Here is a 14,331-nt window from a genome sequence, read left to right as displayed (position 1 = left end):
AAGCTCAGTATTTTATTTTTTCACTCATGTAGGTAATTTATCTCAAAATAATTTTTTTAAAGGGCAGGGTCTGGCCTGCCTTAGAGCTCCTCTCAGATTCTCAGGTTTTCCTCCCCCCAGGTCCCTTGCTGAGACATGGGAGGTCCTCTACCCCCCAGATCTTGGCATCAGCCAGGTCATATCCCTTCTTCTTGCTCCTGGCTTGGACTCACCTTGATTCATGACTTGGTTTACCTGCCATACTGAAGTGTTCACATTCAAGAAGCAGTTTGTTGTTCTCTGCCCTCGGCTCTTTCAGCTTCCAAGTGTTCACCACTGCTTTGTTCCAGATCTTTTTAGCTCTTTCATGTGCAAAGATGAACATTCACTTAGGCCCTGGGCCCCTTGGCATTTGGACCAGCCCAGCCCAGAGAGAGCCCTTCCCATTCCATTGAGTCACCTGAAGATAACTCAAGATTCTGCCATGTCATGTTCCATTAAGCTGACATTATGACCAAAAGTGAATTCAACCCAGGGCTGAGCTCCTGATGGTTCCTGGAATCTGAACATGCACAGCTAGGTGAGTTGACTAGCTAATTCTAGCATCTGATTAATTGCTGTTGCTGCTGCTGCTACAATAACTCAAATCACAGAAGCTGTTAGTGACTCTTCGCCACATACATCAGGATCGGAGGGATCTTAGAAGCGTCCTAGTTCACCCCCTTCCAGTGTTATCAGATAAAATATGGGAAGTCCACAAATACTCCATGGGATATACTGATGCTAAAAAAAATTATTTGCTCTTTATCTGAAATTCACATTTAATCAGGCATTCTGTATTTTCATTTGCTGAATCTGGTAAGCTTAATCTTTTCATTTCGCACAGAGAAGTTTGAGGAATAGAGTTTACATAGCTTGCCCCAAATCATAGTCAGTGGCAGGTCTGGAACTAGAATCCAGGACTTCTGAGTTCCATTTTTTCTTTCCTCTGTATCACATGGTCACCATGCAAAAACTACTAGAAATATCAGGAGAATATGCACTCATTACAACAATCAAGCATATGAGATCCAGAGGACAGTATTTGCCCAGGGATAGAACTAGGAAGGTGGGGAATGGGAAGGAATAATAAAGGGAAGGCGTGGATTTAGGGAGTGGGAAGAATGCTGTTACAGTGTGGGGATTGCAGTAAATCTCACTAAATAGAATGTGTATGGATTGTTGGATAGAAAACCAATTGCTCCATAAACATTCACTCAAATCACAATGAAAAAAACAGAACAAAAAACTGGTAGCCACAGATTTGCATCTGATTGACAAGGAGAAAATTAACATTCTAGACACTGCTAAAGACAAAATTCGACCTAAAGGCCTGAGTTTGTGGTACAGATGTTAGAAGAAAATATCTATTGGTGTAAAATGATATGGAAACAGTGCAGTGAAGATTGAGAACAAGGTATTTGTCACTAAAGTGCAAGGGTTGCCTCACTCAGAGTGCCAAAGAAAGACCAGAAAGAGAGGCAATTACTTCGTAGTATAACTACCTTTTTTTTTTTCAAGAAAAATGCTATTTTTAATATTAAAATATGTAATAATATTTTGACTCAGAATGCATTATGTGTGTGTGTATACATTTTTATGTATTGATATATAAATATATATAATATGCAATTTCAACAAAAATTGGTTCATGTTCTTTTTCCTTCTATTCAGGGTATTGAGTAGGGAAGGTTGAGAAGTACTGGATAGGAGACATTCTAAGATACCCTCTAGTATTATAAAGAATATCATAATACTAAGATACTCTTCAGTGTTATTACTGATTTTATGATAAATGTCAAGGTTTAGGAAGATTGTGCAATATGTGGACTATAAAAAGATTTAGATGACCCTTTCAAGTCATAGCAGAGTATTAAAGTGGATGGGGAGGGAAGTAAGTTGGTGGATGTTGGGCTGTGCCTCATGTTTTTTCCTAGTCTGGCTCTGAACCCTTCTGAATAACTATTATTTTTGAGCATCAGCTCTATGCCAGGTACAATTCATACATTATCTCATACGTCTTCACCCTAAGTTTGTGAATGAAGTGTCATTCCCTTTAATATACAAAGTAACAGGGTCAGAGAGGTTCACTATCTTGTCCATGGCCATACAGCTGTTCGGGCCAAGGTTCTATCCAACCCGCAAGTCCACAGACCTGAAATGCCACATCAGGGTTGCAAATAAGTTTCATTTCACAGGCCAATTTCCCATTGGTGGGAGTTGCTACATAAAACACTGGCTGAGAATTCCCTAACAAGAAGGGGCAGCTGTTCAAACCCATCAGCTGGTCTGCAGGAGGAAGATGGGGCAAACTACTTCTGTAAAGATTTACAGCCTTGGAAACCCAAAGGGGGTTGCTATGAGTCAGAATCAACTTGATGACAGTGAGTTTGGTTCTTCATTATTATTATTATTGCACCTGAAAAGGATCCCTGGTGGTGCAGTGGTTAAGCACTCGGCTGCGAATCAAAAGGTCAGTGAGTTGAACCCACTAGTTGCTCTGTGGAAGAAAAATGTGGCAGTTTGTTTCTGTAAAGATTTACAGTCTTGGAAACCCTATGGGGCAGTTCTACTCTGTCCTATAGGGTCTCTATTAGCCTGAACCAACTCAGTGGTGATGGATTTTTGGTTTATATGACCCAAGGTAGGAGTTTCTGTAGCACATTATCAATGTCTGCCCTAGGTGTGGGATGGAAGAGTGGGGGCCCCTGTAGTAGAGTTTCAATCAGTGGCTAGGACTTCCCCTCTCCCCACATCCTTCATTATTCTGAAAAGGTTCAGGAGAGGCAGGCTCAGAATGAGCTCCAGATGCCTGCCTTGAAAAGCATGAACAAAGCATTAAAACAGTTGACAGCCTCCTGCCAGGATCACTGTCGGATGCATGAGATTTTACAATAAGAGCCCCTCCCCTGGTAGCAGATAACTGTGACCTTCAAATCTCCTCTGAAGAGTATGGGAAATGAGACAACTGCCAAAAGGGAATGCTGGTATCACTGTGTAGTCTCTGGGTGGCACAATTAAGTGCTCTGCTAGTAACCAAAAGGTTGGTAGTTCAAACCTATCCAGAGGTACCTTGGAAGAAAGGCCTGGTGATCTGCTTCCAAAAGGGCACAGCCTTGAATCCCCTATGGAGTGCAGTTCTACTCTGTAACATGCAGGGTCATCGTGAGTCAGAATCAACTCATCAGCAATGGGTTTGTTATGGCTAGGATCACTACATGAAGGAACTACAGGGCAAGCAAGTGGTCCAGAACCTAAGGAGTTGCCTCTTACATAGCTCATTCTCATTTGTTAGTTAGATGAAACTCCCCTGCGTAGTACTGTTCCCTACTCATGGCCCATGGACTAAAGGAGAACTCTGCATGACCATGCTATTTGCCAGGAAAATACAGAGACAGATGACTGACTACCTCAAGATTGACATCAGTGTCTCCCCAATGGATTGGAATCTACCTCCTCTCCCACCAGGATTTCAGTGAAAGGATGACAGGTTCATGAGGGCCCTGCTTCTCCAGCTCCTTCTTTTATTTGTTTTACCTCCTCTCACTCCTTTCTCACAAATCATATTGTTCTACCTTCCCTGGGTTCCTCCCTCCAAATGCCAACACACCAAACGTAAGAGCACTAGAAGAGTTCAGCAGCTTTAGAAGTTAGAACCTCTGTAGAAATATAAATGTTCATAAACGTACCTTTCAGCATATCTCAATGTTGATAAAGTTTCCTCATAGCAGATGTCAGCTGGACTTATGGCTGCTATCTGTAAAGAAATCCTTTTCAGATTTTGTTTTTTATACATGGGTTTAATGTTGTTTTAAAACAGTTAACATTCATAGAACAGTTTTGCATTTTGTAATTTATAGTATCCTTCAAACTTTACAAATCAGACAGAAAACTAAGATTTAGGGGAAAATAATCTGCCTGAGGTCACACAGGTCATAACTGGCAGAGTGGGGACTTGAACTTATTGTTGACTAACTCTAAGGCCTATGCTTCTCACTTCAATACAACAGTGCCCCTCACTGTTGGATCCATAGCAGATTTACTCAGGATTTGAATGACAGTTGAGTGTTGTTAGCCTCATATGACAATAATGGCACAGGACCAGGTAGTGTTTTATTCTGTTGTACATAACGTCTCTGTGAGGAAACAATTCGATGGCACCTAACAACAACAATATTTGAGAACAGTTGCACAACTCAAAGAATGTAATCACTGTCACTGAATTGTACCTGTAGAAACTGTTGAATTGGTATATGTTTTGCTGTGTATATGACAATAACAAAATAAATAAATGTTTTTTAAAAAAATTGTTCATTCTGGGTAGTCACTTCACTTGTATGATTCCAGGCCTGGTTATTGACTTTGCATTAATTGTTCCAGAATTTAAATTAGAAAACAAACTTGGATGAATTAGAGATGGGCAGGGTAACTGAGCATGACCAAGAGAGGTTATATGGCAACTGCTCACATGTCAACACTCTAATGTATAGACCTGGAGGCTTGTAGTCCAGAACACAAGAACCTGGTGAGTAATCCTGCAATGTGTTTAGCTTTACAGCTTTTAAAGTTTATTCATTTATATCAAATCCTCTGATCAGAACAGCAATATTTCAGGTGGGTATTGTTTGTGGTAGTTAAGGTTATGTGTCAACTTGGCTGGGCCTGGTTTTGAGTGGCTGGGCAGATGGATGTAGTATTCCCCATGATGAGACTGGTAATCAACACCATGGTGAAATCTACTGTGAGCAGCTGCGTAGCTGCCTTAGGGATGTGGTCTGCTCCCAGTATATAAGGAGAAGATTTAGGAATGGTCTGTAGCTTTTGGTATACTTGAACCCTGTGTGTAGCTGAGTAGTTGTTCAGTAGCCTGCCATATTATCTACCAGTTCTGGGACTCTTAATGGACTTAAATCAATGGCCTGCTCTGTGGTTTGGTAATATCGGAAATGTGCCTTTTTACTTGTTGACCTTGGGTTTGTCAGCCTCAGCAGCCATCAGCTGCCTGAGTGAAGAAAGCCGTCAGCTTCAGTGGGCCGGGAGCAAGAGCAGGGCTAAAGCCCAAGGTCTGGGGGCTTTCACCCAGCCCCTAGAGCCTGGCACTTTGAACTCAGATTTCTAGCCTCCTAAACTGTAAGAAGGAGCTCTGGTAGCATAGTGCCTAAGGCACTTGACTGCTCACCAGAAGGCTGGCGGTTCAAACCCACCAGCCACTCCTCGGAAGGAAGGTTGGGCAATCCTACTTATGTAGTGATACTTCCTCGGAAACCCAAGGAGGGGTCGCTATGAGTTGGGGCCCACTCGACGGCAAAACAACAACAACAACAAAAACAAACTGTAAGAGGGAGCTCTGGCGTGTAGTGCCTAAGGCATTTGACTGCTAAGCAGACAGCTGGTGGTTCAAACCCACCAGCCCTTCCTCAGACGGAAGATTGGGCAATCTACTTCTGTAGTGATACCGCCTCAGAACCCAAGGAGGGATACGTCTGAGTCAACTCGACGGCAGGGAGTTGTTTTTTATTTTTAACTGTAAGAGGATGAACTCTTATTTGTTAAAGCCATCCCATTTGTGTCAGAGCACCACAAAGTAACCAAAACATTGTTATTAACTTCACTTTATAAGTGAAAAACAAATGAGGTGTTAAGGTAGTTGTACTGAAACTGGGATTGATGTCACAGAAATTCTGGAGCTTGGATGTTGGCCTTGCTGGTTCTCTTTTTCATTTGCTTCCTCCTACCCCCATATGTTTTTCTGAAAGCACTGTAATGCCCTCAGTCAGGTGCTTGTCAAGGTTGGGGAGTCATCCTGTCTCTCTCAGATGACTTTATATATCTGCTGAGATCCGTTAGATTTCATTTTGTAGTCTAATATTGGAGAGACATCTTATATGTGCGTTTTTATTCTAGGCTTTGAGGAATGTGCCTGCATGGAGGCCCCCAGATACTGACAACCAGAAGGGCTTTGAAAAGAAGAATTTATACATAGTTAGGCAAGTTAAGGGTGATGGGAAAATTTGGAAGTGGATGTTAATGGTTGAACAATATGATAGACATAACTAGTGTCACTGAATTATACATGTGAACCATACATCTGATAAGAGTTTAATACCCAAAATATATTTTAAAAAGTAGTTAAGCAAGAGTACACAATAAGGATGTGTTTTACTGAGAGTTTTGGAGAGAGGTTCCCATGACAAGTCCCAGCAAAGAGCATTTCTCTCCTAACCAGAATAGCATACTGGAGGCCAGCACAAGGCCAGAGGCAGAGTCTGTTCAGCTTTGTCCCTTCTTACTGCTGAAGCTGAAGAGCAGGGAGCTCTACTTTGAACACATTCTACATTTTGCCTTTGGCAAACATTCAATAAGTAGAGTCCAGAGTATTTGCTGAGATGGTGTGATTCAGCCCCTCCCCAGCTTGAATAGCTGGCTCATGTCTAACACAGTCAAAATGTAAATTAGCAAAACCAATCTTCCTAATTCAGAATAACAGAACATTGTTAGTGATATTTTCAAAGTTGTATTAGTTTTTTTTTCTCATAAGAAAATATGTATGTTCCTTATAGAGAATCTGAACATTACAAGAAGAATAATTTTAAAATTTTAAATTAGAATAGAAACTTTATTTGAACAGTATAGTGGAAAGAGCACCAGGAGTCATGAGATAATATATAAGAATGTGCTATGTAAATGCTTTGTAATGTAAACCGTAGTTGTTTACTGAGAACAACAGTAACAATAATAGCTGAAACAGTCTAAACAGTTTTCAGAAAATCATTTTACCAGAGTAGTTCTGCTGTTGCCCCCCAGAGCTGACTGGAGCAATTTGGTCAGAATGGAATCTCTGTAGGGGATGTGCAAAACTTTCTTCCCCATGGCAGCATCAGCCAGAGCACTAGATGAAAAAGAAAATACAGAACAAAAATTTAAAATAATATGTCAAAAAGAAATTTCTTTCTCTGTGGATAAGTCAGAAATACTTCTCAAATCATCTCTTTGACCCCTGGATTTGTCTCTAAATAATATCTAACAGTAGAGACACCTTTTGTACAAAGACACAGAAGCAGTGTAGCTCAACAATACAGACTGCTGACTTCTTCATTGAAATCAACCCTGGAGAAACTGTAACTGAGAGGAGGAGGCACAGATCTGAGGAACTAATACACTAAGAACTGTGAGGAATAACCCGAAGAGTCTGCAGGCTATTGTAAATTTGTGTATAGAGATGGGACGGCAATCAGGGAAAAGGACATCATGTCTAGCAGCCCTATGGGGCATGCCTTTAAGTCCTTTTCTTGCCTCTCTCCCACACTGTCTAAGAAGATCCCATAAAGTCAGGACAGCCTCAGAGTAAAAGAGAATGAGAAGTAAATGTCTTATTCTCCACCCTCTCCAGAGTACTACAAAGAAAGCAGAGTTGGTATTGAAGAAAGGGGAAAGAGGAAAAAGGAAACCCCATCAGCTCTGGTAGCATAGTGTCTAAGGCACTTGACTGCTAACCAGAAGGCTGACAGTTCAAATCCACCAGCCACTCCTCAAAAGGAAGATAGGGCAATATACTTCTGTAGTGATACTGCCTCAGAAACCAAAGAAGGGGTCACTGTGAGTTAGGTCCGACTCAATGGCACATACAACACAACAACAACATCTATGAAAAATTATAATCACAAATAGAGAAAAAAAAAAAAAACCTCTAAAAAAGATCTAGCAGATTTGGAAAAGAAACAAAGTGATATTCTAGAAATGATGAAATATAATAATTGAAATTAAAAACACCGTCAATGGTGTCTTAGTTATCCAATGCCACTATAACAGAAATCCCATAAGTGAATGGCTTTGACAAAGAGAAATTTATTTTCTCACAGTTTAGACGGTTAGAAGTCTGAATTCAGAGAACTGACTCTAGGGGAAGACTTCCTCTCTCTGTTGAATCTGGAGGAAGGTCCTTGTCTCCTTTGAACATCTATGGGCCCAGAATTCCTTTGAGATCTACATGTGTCTTGGCATCAATCTTTCCCTGGGTCTAGGAAGTTCTTAGCACAGGGCCAAATCCAAAGGACATGTTCCACTCTTGGCTCTTGCATGGTGGTACTCATGTTGCACATTCTCTGCTTGCTTCTGTCCTTTTTATCTCTTGTAAGATAAAAGGTGATGCAGGCTACATCCTACCGAAACTTCCCTTATATTAGATCAGGGCTATGAAATGAGTAAGGGTGTTGCATCACACCCTAATCTGGCCTCATTAGCATAACAAGCAACCTCATCCTCATTAACATAACCTAATCTTACCTCATTAATACATAGAGGTCAGGATTTACAACACATCACAAATGGAGGGTAATTACATCAAATCAAGAAATGGAGGATAACCACACAATACTGGCAATCATGGCCTAGCCAAGTTGACATATATTTTTGAGGAACACAATTCAACCCACAACAGATGGGTTAAATAGTAAATTTAAACCCTGCTGTAGTTGGAATTAGAGAACTAGATAGGTCAGAAGAGTGTATCCAGAGTGTAGTCCAGACATATGGAGATAGGAAATAAGAAAAAATAAGAGGCATGGAGGACAGAATGAGAATGTCCAACAGAGCTTAATTAAGTCTCAGAAGGAGAAAAGAGGGGAAAAAATTGGGCAGAGGCAATGTGTGAAAGATAATGGCTGAGAATTTTCAGAATTGATGAAAATCACTAATCCAGTTATTAATGTCAAACAATTTCAGGCAGGATTAATAAAAATAAAGTAACTCGCAAATATAACATAGTGCAACTAGAGAAAAATAGATAGTTGCTTAAAAGTAGCTAGGGAAAAAAGACATATTATCTTCAAGGGAATAGCAATTAGACCAACAATAGAAAACAGTGGCATGGTATCCTTAAGGAGCTGAAAGAAACTATTGTTCATCTAAAATTCTATACCCAGAAAAATTATTTTTAAAGAATGAGGATGAAATAAAGACATTTAAATGAAGTGAAAACTAAGAGTTTGTCATCAGCAGAACATCAATAAAAGGAAATTCTAAAGAATACATTTCAACGGGAAATTCTTAGATAGCAGCTCAGTGGTACAGGAAGGTATGAATAACAAAAAAGGGGGGTAAAAACATGAATGAACACTATAAAATAGTAATTATATATTTTGAATTGAAAAATAGGAATTAAAATATATAAAACAATACAAAAATAATCCATATAAACAGTTACAAATGTAGGAAGAAAAAAAATTCATTATATTTAGATTTTGACAAATTTAATAGATTAAAGATCCAAGAAATAGAGTTAAATATGTATTATATTTTTGTATATGACAAAGGTAGCATAGAATAAAGAAGAAAATATTTAGAAAACAGAACTGGAAATATTAGTAATCTATATGGAAAAAATAATGAAAAACAATCTGCCTTACACTCTACACTGAGATCAACTCCAGATGTACAAGAACTTAAATGTAATATAGGTGGATATCTTTTTTTATTCTAATTTTCTTGAGCAAGACATACACAAAAAAGCAAAGCATAAACCATAACCACACCTTCTGTTCATCAATAGACAGCTTAAATAAAGTGGGAAAACAAGGAACTAAACTGGGGGAGATATTTATAACAAAAGTTTCCCTCCCTATCTGAAAGTAAAGTGCTCTTATGAAGCCTTTTGCAAGCTAAAATGGAATAAAAGGAAGAAGCAATTACCATTAGTTTATATGGGATTTTTTTTTTCTTTCTAGACCTAAAAAATAACTTACCAAATCACACTAAATAACACATAAAATTTAAATAACACTAGCATAAGATGTAAAGCAACTAACAAAAGAGTAATGTAAAAATGTATATAAAGAATGCCTACAAATCAGTTAAAAAGACAACAAGTCAAGAGGAAAATAGGCAAAACATAAGAACAGGCCTTCACAGATGAGGAAACATTGCTATAAACAGATCAAGAGACACCCTTGTTAATAATCAGGGATATTGAGACCATGATAATTTATATTTCTAGCCATGTAATTGGTAATTATCAGAAAATCTGACAATATCAAGTGTTAGAAAACACGTGGATCAATGGGATATATTATATATTGCTGCTGTGAAGGTAAGTTGGTCCAACCACTTTGAAAAACAATTTGCCATCATCTAGTAAAATTAGGTACTCACACATCTTACCAAAAAACTAAAAACACATTGGCATCAAGTTGATTCCAACTCATAGTGACTCTATAGGACAGAATAGAACTGCCCCATAGGGTTTCCAAAGATGTTAAACTTTATAGAATCAAACTGTTGCATCTCTCTCCCATCTAGCAGCTAGTGGATTTGAACTGCCAACCTTTTGGTTAGTAACCTAATGTCTTAGCCACCACACCTCCAGAGCTCTCTTCACACACTTTATGACCCAACAATTTCAATTTTATCTATACACCCAAAAGAAACTTTAATATGTTAATACACAATGATGTGTACAAGAATGTTCACAATAGCAAGTCTTATAAAAATAAAACAAACAAACAAAAAACCTGGAGACAACCCAAATATCAATCAACAAGAAAATGAATAAATTGTGGAATATTCCCACAACAGATTACTACATAGCAATGAAAAAGAACTAACAATTGCTATGTGCAATAATACAGACAAATCTCACAGACACAATGTTTATTGAAGGGAAAGAAAATAAATGAACTATAGCTACCTATGACAGGGACAGATCCTGTTAATAACGTTAACCTAAAAGCAAGTCCTAGCAATTCTGTTCCTGGGTTTATACCAAAGAGAAATGAATAATTATTTACCCCAAAGTTTATGTATAAGAATGTTCACAGCAGGGACTTCCAGTAAGATGGTGGAATAGGCAGACAAGCTATACTGGCACTCTTCAACAAAGTAAAGAGAAACCAATTGACAGAGATACAGAAGATAATCCTGGAGCCTTGATCTTTGAAAGGAACTATACAGAAGTGGATTAGGCACAACTAGTGGACAAATCTGAATGAAAGCAGTGAGTACAGAAACAGATGGAGCTGCTGCAGGCTGTCAGCTACTCTGATGGCACCAACAGCCTGAATATTTCCAAGTGGAGTTGGGACTTGAGAATTGACCTAAATAAAGATCAGCCCTAGTCATCAAGGGCTGCAGGGATGACTGCACTGGTAGCCAATGACTAGGAAAGAAAACAGCAAAGAGGGAAACAACATGAGCTGTGGACTTTCAGCTGTCCAGAGGGTGCAAACATTTTGGTTGTTTACAAGGGAAGCCATTTTGGATATGTAAAGTGACTGAGGAGGGCTCAGCCATTTTGAGTGTCTATAAGTGGGAGCCATTTTGGGCATTTAAAGTGACCAAGGGTGCAGCCATTTTAAATCTTTACAAGCAGTGGCCATTTTGGATATTTAAAGTGACAGCATTCTCATTTGGATTCTAGGGACCTAAGAATTGCCTCCATTTACCAAGGACAGCAGAGATGTATGAAAAGCTGACCATGGGAAAGGTCACAGGTGGTGAGTGCATAAATGCTATCAACTAGTGAACAGATGAGCACAGTACCCTACTTATGTAGATAACATAAAAATTTTGGGCAAGTCACTCTAACATACAATCACCAATTAAATATAAACACAAAAATGTCAACAACAACAGAGTATCACAGTACAGTCCACACAAAGAAGTATGATAATGCAGGAGAAACAAGGGACCATGATACAGACCCAGAACACATCCCTGAGGAATAAGCAGCATTGGAACTCCCTGATAAGGAATCAAAAGAATTATGTTTAGGTACCTTCCACAGATTGAGAGACAGATCAAGGAAAACACTGACAAAATTTAGGAAAAAACAGAGAAGACCCTGTAACAATTTTGCAAGACAATACAAGAACAAAATGACAATATAAATGAAAACTTAGAAATGATACAAAATCTACAGATAGAAATCCAGAAGATTAATACTAAATGTTCAGAAATAGATAACACATTGAATAGGCAAAGAAGTAGAATTGAATCAATGGAAGACAGAATTAGTGACATTGAAGACAAATCCCTCAACACTTGTTTGGAAAGGGATCAGTCAGATAAAAGATCAAAACAAAATGAAGAAAGCCTAAGGTTCATGTGGGATACCATCAAAAAGAATAACCTAGGTGTAATTCCAGAATAGGAAGAGACAAATAAAACCTCAGGGAAAACTGTCAAAGACAAATAAAACCTCAGAGAAAACTGTCAAAGATTTGTTGGAAGAGAATTTCCCTGGTATGATGAAAGATGATAATATATCCATTCAAGAAGTCCAACAAACCCCAAACAGGATAGACCCCAAAAGAAAATCACTAAGACATGTCATCATCAAACTCACCAAAACCAAAGACAAAGAAAGAATCCTGAAAGCAGCACGGGAAAAATGAAAGGTTACCTACAAGGGGCAGACAATAAGACTAAACTCAGATTTCTCAGCAGAAACCATGCAGGTGAGAAGACAATAGGATGGCATCTATTAAACCCTGGGGGGTGGAGGGGAATTTCCAACCAAGAATTATATACCCAGAAAAATTGTCCCTAAAATATGATGAAATTAGGACATTTCCCAATAAGCAGAAATTAGGGGAATTTGTTAAAACCAGACCAACCTTACAAGAGATGCTAAAGGGAGTTCTTTGGAAGGAGAACCAACAATGGCATACAACAACCAACCATTGAAACACATGATGGCATAACCCAGAAACGAGCCAAGTTATGGAAGTATGCAAAGTGAATGGGCCTACAGGTTGTAAACAGGGAACCAGAGACGTCAATTATAGACAAAAATAACTACAAACCAAAAAGAGGGAAAAAAAGTTGTATAGTTACAGAACTTCTAAGTGGTAGAGAAGTCAGGACAACTGCAAGATAAAATGGACTGTTCTAAACTCAAGAAGAAAATTATAAATCACAGGGTAACCTCAAAGAAAAATGATAAACCTTCACATCAAAATAAAAGAGGACCAGCCCAAATACTCAGAAAATATTAAAACAATAGCAATGAAGGAAGTGATAACATGATTCATAAACAAAACGAGCTCAGCACAGAAAATTATATGGAACAAAGAAATCAGCAACACCATGAAAAAGCACATAAAATGACAGCAACAAATTCCTACTTGTCAATAATTATGCTGAATGTCAATGGATTAAATGCACCACTCAAGAGACAGACAGTTGCAGTCTAGATAAGAAAACATAAGCCATCAATATGTTGTCTACAAGAAACACACCTTCGAGAGAAAGACAAAAATGGAAAACCAATCACTAACTTTGTTTGGAAAGGAAAGAGACCTCTAATAAGCAAAGCACTATTAAAGAAGAAGAAAAAAAGTAAGAGGTCTTATACTCCAAGATCTCAAAACCTACTATAGAGCCACAGTAGTCAAAACAGCCTGGTAATGGCACAGCAGCAGACACATAGACCAGTGGAACAGAATTGAGAACCCAGAAATAGATTCATTGACCTATGGTCAGCTGATTTTTGACAAAAGGGTCTGAAATCAAATCCACTGAAGGGGCAAGAGGTGGTCTTTTTTAAAAATGGTGCAGGCAAAACTGGATATCCATTTGCAGAAAAATGAAACAAGATCCATACCTCACACTGTACACAAAAACTAACTCCAGATGGATCAAAGACTTCAATGTGAAACCTATAACCAAAAAGTTCCTCAAGGAAAAAATAGGGCAAATTTAGGGGCCCTAACTTATGGCATAGATAGACTGTCAAGAATAACCCAAAATACCGAAACAGCTGAAGATAAACTAGATGAATGGGACCTTCTAAAAATTAAATTTTTATGTGCTTCAAAAGACTTTTCCAAAAGAGTAAATAGAGAACCTACAGATTGGGAAAAAATATTCAGTAATGACATATCTGACAAGGAACTTATCTCTAAAATTTATAGAAAAATCCAACACCTCAACAACAAAAAGATTTTAAAATGGAAAGAAGACACAAATAGACACTTCACCAAAGAGGATATTCAGGTGGCCAGCAAATACATGAAGAAATGCTCATCATCATTAGCCATTAGAGAGATGCAAATCAAAACAACAATGAGATACCATCTCACCCCAGCACTAATGGCAAAGTTTAACAAGACAGAAAATAACAAATGCTGGCGAGGATGTGGAGAGATTGGGACTCTCATACACTGCTGGTGGGACTGTAAAATGATACACCCACTGTGAAAAGCAATATGGAAATTCCTTAAAAAGTTGGAATTGGAAATGCCATTTGACCCAGCAATTCCATTACTAGGTATATTACACTGTTCTCTAGAGAAACAAAATCAGTAAAGCTTATATATA

At 38.5% G+C, this 14,331-nt stretch overlaps 1 protein-coding gene across 1 annotated transcript in view; it reads right to left on the bottom strand.

Moving 5' to 3' along the window:
* LOC103193744 (kinesin-like protein KIF28P) overlaps window positions 1–14,331 on the bottom strand; it is a 148,931-nt gene that overhangs the window by 50,613 nt on the left and 83,987 nt on the right. The window contains exons 7-9 of the mRNA XM_007937001.1: window positions 6,796–6,907; window positions 3,708–3,775; window positions 267–341 (exon numbers count right to left, since the gene is read on the bottom strand). Of these exons, the coding sequence (XP_007935192.1) occupies window positions 267–341; window positions 3,708–3,775; window positions 6,796–6,907 (255 nt within the window). The remainder of the gene's footprint in view (window positions 1–266; window positions 342–3,707; window positions 3,776–6,795; window positions 6,908–14,331) is intronic.

Source organism: Orycteropus afer, unplaced genomic scaffold, assembly GCF_000298275.1.
Source record: "Orycteropus afer afer isolate SDZICR_OR568_19922 unplaced genomic scaffold, OryAfe1.0 scaffold00039, whole genome shotgun sequence".
Classification (NCBI taxonomy): domain Eukaryota; kingdom Metazoa; phylum Chordata; class Mammalia; order Tubulidentata; family Orycteropodidae; genus Orycteropus; species Orycteropus afer.
The sequence above is the reverse complement of the archived record's forward strand: the minus strand, read 5'-3'. Positions and strand labels throughout refer to the sequence as shown.